At 36.7% G+C, this 11,675-nt stretch overlaps 1 protein-coding gene and 1 long non-coding RNA gene across 6 annotated transcripts in view; one reads left to right on the top strand and one right to left on the bottom strand.

Moving 5' to 3' along the window:
- Positions 1–10,254, top strand: part of LOC148355383 (uncharacterized) — a 41,209-nt gene extending 30,955 nt beyond the window's left edge. The window contains exons 2-5 of the long non-coding RNA XR_015852259.1: positions 1,591–1,645; positions 1,808–1,825; positions 3,581–3,647; positions 9,623–10,254. This is a non-coding gene — a long non-coding RNA (uncharacterized LOC148355383). The remainder of the gene's footprint in view (positions 1–1,590; positions 1,646–1,807; positions 1,826–3,580; positions 3,648–9,622) is intronic.
- kank3 (KN motif and ankyrin repeat domains 3) overlaps positions 3,864–11,675 on the bottom strand; it is a 45,585-nt gene continuing 37,773 nt past the window's right edge. For all 5 annotated transcript variants that reach the window (XM_088350064.1, XM_088350067.1, XM_088350066.1 and 2 more), the window contains exons 11-12: positions 9,548–9,649; positions 3,864–5,284 (exon numbers count right to left, since the gene is read on the bottom strand). In XM_088350064.1, coding sequence (XP_088206190.1) covers positions 5,225–5,284; positions 9,548–9,649 — 162 coding nt within the window. In that variant the 3' untranslated portion in view covers positions 3,864–5,224. The remainder of the gene's footprint in view (positions 5,285–9,547; positions 9,650–11,675) is intronic.

Raw genomic sequence — 11,675 nt, 5'->3', positions numbered from 1 at the left:
GTTTTGGCAGTGGGTTGCTAAGAAATCCTTAAAACGGAAGCTCATTAAACTATAAATGTTTACTCATGAGATACAAACCAATCAGGGCAATTTGATTGGGTGCACTGGGTGAGAGATATTTAGGTTTAGAATTGTCCTTTACAGAGTACAATATAGCCTTGGTAATTCAAAGTTTATTACATGTACTCACCCGGCTCAGCGGATCCTATGAACTTCTGACGGTGTCTGCCCGTTAAAACAAAGCTACGATCTTTACCTGTAACTTTTCAGCGCGTAGCAATGTAGTATGGTTATATTCAATAATATAAATGAAGTAGAGGACAAAATGATTAACATGTATAGATGGCTTTTTGTTGAGCCATGTTTTCTTTACTTGTTAACTTTGGCGATAGATGAAAACTGCTAAGGTATCTCAATTGGAGTTACACAAATACAAAATGTACACACAGATCCATTAGTCAGGCCATTTATTCCCCTGAAACTCAACATTTAATAAAAGTAGGTGAAAAGTGTCCACCTTTATATAAAAGTATGGTACACAAGTCAAAATATGAGTTTCAGAACTTGGTCACTCTGGCTTAATATCAAATTTTAGGGTGATCTATTGTCTTAATTATACAGAGAAAAGGAACTACACTGTTGCCATAGCAATTGCGTACTGGCAGAAATTGATAAATAGGGAGAAAATCTTAGTCTGACGCAGTTTTTGCTGTGACGAGTTGTGTCAAAATCAAATTTGAACATCTTTCGGACACAACACAGAATATTTACCAGTTTTTGCTCTAAGCAGACATTATGAAACTGGTTGAAACTTTCAATTATGTAAGACAAGAAAAATGATTGGATAAAGCTGCTTGGAGTGTTTGGTGTTTGGGAGCTGCAGTGCCCAATTTGGCCATTACAGGGAGTTTTAGACCTTGTGAAAAAAAAAAAAAAAAAAACGAACAGAAAGATATTTATCGATAAAAATTTTTTTTAAGTATTCCTAACGAGTTCGTTGACATGAAAACTAGCTAAAGACAGTAGCAGAGACTTACTGTACAACTGTCACTTTGCATGAAAATCCATTGAGCTGTTCCAAAGCCTATACGTCAAATCCAACACCCACATATATCAGGATTTAGTATTTAGATGGACAAGCATAATTGGCTGGCATTGCCGGGCTTTCTACTTGGAGGAGGTTGTTGGGGCCATGGTTTGTTGAAAAGGTGCCAGGGAGCCTCTAGGGAGTGCTTAGGAAACCGCTTGTACACGAAAGCAGATGTCAATTGATTTTTGGTGTTTATTGGAGGCGTCTTCACACAAAACCTAGCTGAAGACATGCCCAGAGGCTTTAAGTACAACTGTGTTTTTTTCACAAAGATCAGGTCAATTGTTTTAGAGCCTATAAGCCACATACAAACACGCACAAATCTAGACATATAAAATAGAATTAGAAGATATTCGATTCAGATGGATCCGATTTGTTCATCGGGAATGTTCTGATGTTGGATACAAAATATAAAGATAAACACTTTGCAGAAATGTTTATATAACTTTATTCAGAATGATGCACTGTATATTGATGTGTTTTATGACCCCTAAATGCAGACAGTGAAGTTGAAAATGTTCACAGATAAAAGCAGGAAGCAACACACATTTCAAGGTAAAGCATCCCAAGCAACAGACATTTCAACCATCATTTGGTTCATACAAGTGACATTTGCAAAATAAAATATAAACATATTTCCGAATGTGTATAATGTAAACAAATACTGTATTTTTTCTTCTCTGTTCTCCATGACTGTGATCAAATGACATGGAGCAGCCCATCTGCACGAATGAGGTGAGTGCATAGTCATGTTTACCAATTTATAGTTTAAATATTCATTAAGCTTTAACTCTGCTAAGACATGTGTCCAAAGCTTTATTTAATACTCACGTTTTGAAACAAGAATATTATGATAACTCGGTTTAGGAACAAGTTTTAAACTTGGACTTGGTTCTCTTCAAAATCAGAAATGCTGACCTGAAATTGCAATACAAAAGATACAGTATAGCCCGATTTAGGTGGGACACAAACAAATAGCTCAAGTCTTTCAAATCTTATGAACCATGTTCCAAACCTCCATCCAATTGTGTGCTCTGATAAATCCAGTCATTTCTTTGGTAGTGGTTGTTGCAAAATCTTAACCCCCGTGGCATGTCGGTGTACATTATTTGGACGTGTACTTAGTGTGATAACTCGGGCATTTGTGAATATTTTTTGATGGCATGAGATCTAGCCATACATATAGTTTTTAATTCATGTATTTATTCCCCCACCCCTTAAGACAGTACAAGTCCTTAAGGTGACTATATAGAAAACTGCATACATATATATGATATTTCTAGGTGAATATTTCATATGGCCTAATTCAGGTGTGTCAAACTCATTTAAGCTTGGGGGCCACATTTAAGAAAAAAAGATTCTCACGTAGGCTGTATTAGCAGATTAATGAGAGAAAGTGTGAAAGAGAATGAAAGCGAGAAAGACAGAACAGGGAGAGAAAAGCGGAAGTGAGAGGGGAGAAAGTGCAAAAGAAATGAAAGTGAAAGAGGGAAATGGAGAGAAAGACTCAGAGAAAGACAAACGAAGAGAAAAAGAGAAAGTAATACATACCTGTCTACCTTCACAGCTCCATGCCCTTACAAACGGTCATTTTCCCTTACAAAATACAAAAAAATATTTACACCATATTTTTTTCAAACGTGTTCATTTATGTAGTTTTACATGTTCTTTTGTACATGTGTTTCGGTTTATCATTCTGTACATATTCTTATTAATGGATATATTTTTTTTCATTATTAACACTTTAAATTTGTAAATAAAGATATTTTGGGAGGAAAAAATTAGTTTGCATTTCTATTTTGTAAACCAAACCACATTATCAACCATTGATGCTTGTATTTTAAATTTCAAACAGACCAACAGGGACAGAAAACCCTGTGAAGTGATCGGCAACTGTTGAGGTATGTTGTGCTCTGCGATGAAATGGCAAAACATCACTTCTGCAGCTGTTGAGGAGTCTTCAGGTGTAGTGCATAATTTCGACTCCTCTGCAACCCCCCCCCCCCCCCCCCTCGCGTGAACGCGCATTCTGCTGCGCTTCTGACATTAGGCACTACAGCGGCATGCGCACAGTAGCATCAAACGCTCGCTCCGTTTGCGACGAAAAAAAAAACAATACCGAGATAGAGTCTACTGCGGGGAACTCGTTTGACTTGATTGATTTGCCGTTCCATGATAGTCTGTGTATACCGGATGGTACCCATCATTGACATATTTGCGTTTTTCGGTACAGATTTTCCTGTGCTTCGCACATGTCTTCAAATGTATAATAAACATACTTTGTACGGCAAAAACGTACAGGTTGACAGGTATGGTAATAGTTCTAGTTGCTTTACGAGTGACACCTGGCTTTGTCAACATTAAATTTCAAACTGCAACTCATTTTCTTCTTGAACCCTGGTTCAAAACCTCTGGCCTAATTAGATCTTTGAATTGGTCAAAAGGTGGTGACAATTTTTCTAATTGATGCCCTCTTTTTGACAATATCAGGAGCGAGCAGCAGCAAGTCAACTGCAGGAGAGAGAGTGGGAAAGGTGAGAGGAGAGAGAGTGGAAAGGTGAGATGGCACAACATTCATTTGGACAGGTAACTTAAAATTAGTTTTACCTGGTTATATCAATATCAGAAATTATTTTCCCCCCATTTTATTAACACTCCACTTATTGAAACATGAATATTTTGTTTGTTTGTACATGATTCAAATTGAATCTTTTCTTCCGGCGCCGTCACGAATGGCAGCCACTCCAGCAGCTCCCGTGTTATTTTCGATTGTTCTCAGCTCAGGGATGCTGCTGGAAATGTGAATTTCCCTTCGGGGATGAACAAAGTATCTATCTATCTATCTAATAGCAGTTTACCCAAAAACACTTGTTAATTTTGCCTGCAAACTACTTTTATTTGGGCTTTGGCGCCACCAGCTGGTGTGGTAGTATAAACACTCAACAACAAATTGGCTTTGCATACTGCCATGACTCAACAGCATTGAAGAGATAAATACTAAAATCTCAGGAAATGCATTGGATTACACGTTTACAATTCATCAAAGTTAATGACTTATAATGGGTTTTATACGTCCAAATAATGTACGTACCATGTTTTTTGTATATTATGTGATTGGCTTTAAAATGCAATAACTCACAGCACAATTCCATTTTGAACATCCTCATGATTTCAAAATCAAAGGGTTTTCTTTTCAATTCCCTTTGAAAATACACAGATGCATGCCACAAGGGTTCATCATTGTTCTCTTCTAGTCACATATTTGGCAGCAGTAAACATTTGGTGATTTTTGCACACATTTCATCAACTATTCCACATCTGGAGATTTTGTAAAACGGGAATCTTTTTTTCTTTGAGTATTTCTGCGTCGTAAATCATCCCACATTTGTCTCTACAATACTTTAAGGCACTTATGTTGATGTTAAACATGACACTAGTTATTAAAGAACATACAGCAGGCATGTCAAACACGAGTCTGGATTTAAGCCAAACTAAGTTTTCAGGTGGCTGGGGAAAAAAAGCCACACGAAATATTTAGCCATGTTTTTCAGTATTGTGCTTTATCATTCAACCTATATTTGTAGCTTCTCATACAAATTATAACAATAGATAAGGAATTCAATACAAACGTCAAAGCTTTGCTTCTGCCTTGTACATACTACAATTTGAATATACAGATTCAAGTGTATAAAATATGTATAAAAATGTTTGCCGTAATTGTAATACTGGTTTGAAATAAAGAAATTCAAAATAAGAGGTTTGGCATTGACCAGGCAATAATATTGGATCCAACTACTAGAGTGGGCCTACTGAAGCTGACAAAATACTGCATAAATAGTGCCTTAATATAACCAGACTGAACGTCTGTCGACCCTTTACTAGGGACTTGTTTGGTCTGCAGGGCCATATGTTTGACGTGCCTGCCTTACAGTATTTGTTTGTCTGAGTATAAAATCCGAGTGCAATTCATGTAGAAGACATGCAAGAAGCCCATTAGTCAGAATAATTCTTTCAAAATCCCAATGGAAAAATAATCTCATATTAACAATACTTTAAAGGCTTATTACGATATATAAATACAGGGACTTGAGCCAATTCCAGTGAAGCACCCGAATCCAGTTCTTTAGCGTCGAGTTATTCCGCAGGCCAGGACGTGTGGCCGCTTGTCGTGCTCGCCAACGCCTTTGGACTTCCCTAAAATTCAAAATGAATTCATGAGTTGAAACAAAAGATCAGTTTTACTGAAATATATTGCTTTTGTTAGTTACATAGCATGCACTAAGAGTCACAAATGATATACATACATTCACATTATTTGTCCCAAAAATTGACAACTACATTTGATATTGATATTTTGTTAGTTTGCTGACCCTTGACCTGAATAGATTGAGATGTGGGCCACTTTAGGTAAAAATATTTGGCAGAGGGGCCCAGCCAGAAGTAAACAAAGATTCTTTGGATTTTTTTAGTATCCGCCAATACCAAATATTGATCTGATAACTTGGCAATACATGAGGAAAAAACTTATTTTTACTTTATTGTCAACATTCAGGGTTTGTTTACCTTTTTCATGGCCAAAATAAAATACTTTTTAAAATAAATATAATGAATGAATGAATAAAAACTTTATTCGAACATTAAAATAAAAACAGAACAAAATCAATAACTCAACAAAATAATATTACATAATATGTTCGAAAAGGGGTAGTCGGAACCAAATGCTTATATTCCCTACCCCTTCATCTTCCCTATTAAACACACTAATTATATAACAATTGTAATACTATTCATAATAATAGTTATGATATAACAACAGCAACACATAGTTAATCATAGTTCTCGACGCATTATTCCCAATCTCTCGCATCACTCATACCCGATTTTCTTCATCTCTGTATTCCGCCAGGAATATTTTTTTGTATTTAAAATTGAACACATGAATAGTTGGACATTGTTTGATCTCATCTTGTAAATTATTCCAAAATTTGACTCCACACACACACATACTTTTCCTAGTGGTTCTCACCTTTGGGATCATGAATTCACTACAGCCCCTCAAGTTATAATTTCCTTCTTTCCTAATGAATAATGTATGTATGTTTTCTGGCACTATGTTTTTGTGGACCTTAAATAGCAGTTGTGCAGTAAAAAAATTTACTAAATCGTCTAATTTCTATAATTTGGACTGCAGGAATAAAATATTAGTATGATCTCGATATCCTACCCTGTGTATGGTTCTAAAAGCACGTTTTTGGAGGATAAAAAAGGGGCTGTAGTGAACTTTTGTAATTATTGCCCCAGACTTCTGCACAATATGTAAAAGATGGCAGAACTAGAGAATATAATAAATACAATGCATTATACTTTAAAATGAATTTGGCTTTATTAATTATTGATTATAAAAAAAAAGCAAGCACAGAATAATGCAGCCAGGTATTTGGATGTGCATCTTGAGCACAGTACACGTTAATGTTTTTCGTGAAGCATTGTTTGGGAAGACGCACTTAGGGACAAGTGAGGCGCAAAATCAACATTTAAAAAAAAATAAGTCACCAAGTCAAATATAAAAGCGTTTCCATTTAGTGTGCCGTATTAAATAACTTTTTTGCAGACAAAATACAGTATGAAAAAAAGACCTGCTTGATAAAATGAGTCAAATGAATAAATTGCACTTAGGAATGTGATAATCTACTATATGTCGTATATTTGTAGGTATTAAGTTTATTTCTACATACGACTGGATCTTGGATGGGAACCTCATTTGTGTAGGGGCAGATAGACAATGCAATAGCAAGATGATGTCAGTAGGGGGCAGAAAAGTAACACTTTAGTTTGTTTCAAGCATTACAATTGCTGCAGCTGGAGGCTTTAAATTAGGGGTAGGCAAACTGAGTCGCGGGCCGCACTGGGTTAAAAAAAATTAGCAAAGGGGACAATTTTTCTCATTGATAAATTAATATACAGACATCTAACATGTTTTAAATAAATTAGTTTTGTTCAATTGGTTATGAAACATAATGAAACAAATCATGTTAGGTTCCCATTTCAACAACTTAATTCCGTATTTAGTTTAGTAATAATACTGTAGTAGGAATTTTGTAAAATTTTCGTAGTAATATTACTATATTTGTGTTATTTTTTTGGGGTAGAATATATGTAGCAGGATTTCTGTCATAACATTTTTATATATTACTATTTCATTAGACTTAATAGAATGAAAGCAAAGAAATAAATGTGACCTGATCTACCAAAATGAGTCGCAGTGAAGCAAATGTCAATTTTGTTTTTGGTATCAATGGAAGAGCTTTATAAAAATGAGCTGTTTTGAAGAATTTCAGCATTCTGAACAAAAACCTGAGAAAATCACATTAACTTTCTTTGCTTTTTTGGTCTAATCATCATTTCATTTCATTTCATTACATTACATTTCATTTCATTTCTAATGTCATTCGAATGCTTTACGGTGAAACGGATAGTCTCACTTTAAAGTTTAATTTTAACAAAAACATTTGTACACACATAATAAAGACGACACACATTAAAAAATATATTTTTCTAACATCAGAAATATTGAACTTTAGTCGCCATTTTTGTTACTTTCCCTATCTTTGTGGATTATAAAACTCAAGGAAAATATCTTTCAAAATTCTTATCGGCCTGAAGCTAAAAATACAAGGTTGCTACTTAACTCATTTCAGCAGAGCGGTTCACATTTTTGGTCCCTAATGAGCACTTATTTTTATATTTAGTTTTTTTGTAGTACAGAGATCTCCCAGTTAATAGGGACCAGAACACCCCAACCTGCCATTTTTGTAGGCCTTCTAAAATAAGTCAAAATGGCAAAAATTGGTCGACTCTGGCACTGAATGAGTTAAAATAAAAGTGTTCCGAACATAGCAGATTCCCTCGAGTTGAAGTTCCAAGTCCTCAGAGTCGGATTTGATTAATTAATTTATTTTCAACGTAACGAACCACTAAAACTAGCGTTTGTTTCCCGTTTTTGTATTGCTTCCGAGACGTCGAATTGTGCGAGAGCATACACCAGCTTATCGCAGTTGTCCACATAGAAAGTCCCATCCAGCCATTACACACACATAACCTGCCCCTCGTGATAGCGGTGTGCTTTCTGTCCGAACACAATGCATGATACGTTGATATCAATGACAAAATAGACAATTCAATTCAAATTCCGCAAAGCCATGAACCAGCGGTAACCAAAGTGCTAAGTAGCAAAGGATCTCTATGTCCAATGTAATATTTCTATATTAATTAGTTGTATTTTTGCAGTATTGCATTACTGTGGTATTATCTTTGTACTTTACAGAATTAAAGTGAAAAAATATATTAGATCCTTGCTTTTAAGCACTATATTTGATATGTACTTTTTTTAGTATTAATATAGAAGGATATCTGTAGTATTTCCATATTTTGTAGCACTACTGTAGTAAGTTTTGTGGTGTTTACATGGTAGTAGTTCTGTAGTAGAAATTTTAGGATTCCAGTACAGTTAATTGCATATTTTTTCCCAGAATGAAAGCAACATATTAGGTCCTTTTTTAAAGCATAAATTTTAGTTTTGTAGTATTTTAAGTAGACACAGAGGGACAATGGGGACAAAGCTGCCACCAAAAAAACCTTAAAAGGTACCTTCTGTAATATTTGACCACTAGGTATTCATTCAGTTATGTAAAAGAAACACATTTTCCACCTATTAATACTTATAGAAATTTGTTATGATAGTTCATTGATTTAGATCATTTTTTGGGGGGCTGAATGTTTTTATACCACTAGGAGGCACTAAATGTTACACACGGTCCCTTTACCATTTAAAATCAGAAACTTACTTTCCTGGACTGAGTCTCTATGGAGTATAAGTCGAGCAGCGAAAAATTGCATAATTTAGAAGGAAAATAAAACAAGTCTCATTTTTAGGGGAAATTTGTTCGATAAAAACCAACACCAAAACTATACGTGTGACCTTGAAAGGAAATTTAAAAACAAAAAAATAGTGAACACAGTTTACTAATGTTACCACACATTATCTTAGACACACAGATCAGTAACGACGTTAATATAATGATAGTTACTCAGATAACTTTAGTATAAAGAGCATGAACTATCCATGCCTGATAGGCCTCATCAATTCCTCTTCCCGCTTCGAAAATCATCCACCCACAACAGGGCATTGTTATATTATCAACACTGGCCTCGAGCGCCCTCTTGCGGTTTAGTATGAAAATAACATGTGACAAGATATAATAATGTGTTAATAATTTCACATGTCTTACTGGAGTATAGTTCACACCCCCGGCCAAAATATGAAAGAAAACTGCCTTAAAATCCCGAAATTATGGTATTCGTTTACATATTTGCATATCATATTTTTGACAACTTTAGTTCAGCAAACAGTTTAAAAAGCCACAGTATATCTAGATTGTTGCAAACGATGTCACTCACCAGAGGAGGTTGACTTTTTGAATAGTTCATGTGAGCGTAGAGCAAAACGGCCGTATCGTTGTGTGACGCCTCCAGGGCGATGGAAAGAGCATTGCTGCCATCCTGCAAAACAAGAGTGGGAGAAGCAAAAGTTGGACAGTGCAAAACCAATACACGCAGAGTAAGATTGCATCCCGGCCTGTACTGCTCTGGAGTTCCCCCCGGCCTCAGTCCAGCTGTGCACAAGGGAAACACAATCCAGCAGCAGCTGCCTCATTTTGGCTCAAAGGATATTAGTGAAATTCAGACAATCTAATTGTTTGCTTGAAAAGGATAACCTTATTTTTAATCACACCAAGTTGTGTGTAAACTTTAGTCGCTCTCACATATTTTCAGCTTTCTATTCGGCTTGGCATATTTTGAACAGTCTTTCGTAAATTCACCCTCCGTCAAACGTTAGCAGTGCTTGGCGATCAGAATCGCGACGTCGGAGCTCTCCTTTGTAGCATTTTCATTTGACTTGCGGAGTCTAGTGAAAAGGGGCTGCTGTGCCATTAAAACAGTTTCCAGGTGCTTCACCTTTTCACAGCGCTCATTTCTGTTTAGCTTGTAGTCAACATGTTTGGTCTGGCAGTGCCTCTTGACATATTTAAACCTTGTTAATTAAGTTGTAAATGCCTTAATTCTGTACTAATTCGCTGTATGTTCAATTAAAGCTGCATTTGTCATGTTTTTTGTTATTTTCCACATCATATAATTAACTTCAGGCAAATTTTAGGGCAAACAAAATAACAATTATCTGATTAATCCCCAGGGGTGTCAAACCTATTTTGCTTGGAGGGGGGCACATGGTAGAAAACAAAAAACATACAGGCCAGACTAGATAACGAGAGCGAGAACGAGACAGAAACAAGTAACAAAGACGGAGTAAAAAGTATGACAGCGATATAAAGAGAAAGTGAAAGAAGGAGAAAAGGACAAACGGAGAATGACCCAAAGAGTCAGAAAGTGATCCAGCTCCAGTTGCTTTGGGAGTGGTGCCTGGCTTTGTTAACACCAAGTGGTTTATTACTTGCTTGTTTTATCCTACTATATGTACAGCGGTTGTCTTGTAAGGCGCTTCGAAGTACCATTTATTATCATTCTATTTCAAACGCTATGTGTGAATGTTGGGAAGAGTAAGGTGATGAAGTGTTCACGTGATCGAGTGGGCATGGCGTTAGAAATGAGGTTGCATGGACAGGTGCTGGAAGAAGTTGAAAGCTTTAGGTACTTGGGTTGTGATGTGGCTGCAGTTGGTGGAATGGAATGCGAGGTATTGCACAGAGTGAATCATGGAAGCAAGGTTTTGGGTGCTCTGCGGAGAGCAACAAGAGTATGAGTATGGATGTTAAGAGGGGACTGTATGAGAGTGTGATTGTGCCGACTGTGTTGTATGGTGCAGAGACTTGGAGCCTGAATGCAGATATGAGAAGGAAATTAAACGTTTTTTAGATGAAGTGCTTGAGGAGTATGTTAGGAGTGACAAAATGGGATAGATTGAGAAATGAAATTGTGAGACAGTACTGGAGTAGGAGGGAAACCGAGCAAGTGTGTGTGTATAAGAGAGTATTCAGTTTGTTTGGACACATGGAGAGGATGGATGGGGAGCGAATGTTGAAGAGTATCTAAAGACCAAGTAAATGGAAGGAGAGCAAGAGGAAGGCTGCGATTGAAGTGGATGGTTAGTGTTATGAGTGCACTGCAGGAAAGAGGTCTAAATCTAGTGAAAGCTAGAGCTATTGTTGGTGATAGGAATGAGTGGAGAGGTGTTGTAAAAAGGATGTTTGGGCGCGTTCTAAGGGATGGGCAGGGTGCCTGTATGATGCGGCAGGGGTAAACCAGGGAAAGGTGTCGGGCCCAGCTGTTGAACAAAAGAGTGTGTTGTGTCACCCTGACCCGAGTGACATGGCCGCTTTCTTGCGTCCCGTTTCACATGGAGGGACGAAAGCATGACCAACTTGGGTGCCGAGGTGCCTAACTTGTTTGGGTTTTTGGGTTGGCCATGGTCCAGAAATGTTTGTGTGTGTGTTTTTTTGCTATTTTACCCTTTTATTTTCTTTGTTTTTGTATGTTTGTCTTGCTGTCGGTCACCCCTCTTGAAGGATAT

The sequence above is a fragment of the Urocampus carinirostris genome, chromosome 12 (genome assembly GCF_059441175.1).
Source record: "Urocampus carinirostris isolate Australia breed hairy pipefish chromosome 12, RoL_Ucar_1.0, whole genome shotgun sequence".
NCBI lineage: Eukaryota > Metazoa > Chordata > Actinopteri > Syngnathiformes > Syngnathidae > Urocampus > Urocampus carinirostris.
The sequence above is the reverse complement of the archived record's forward strand: the minus strand, read 5'-3'. Positions and strand labels throughout refer to the sequence as shown.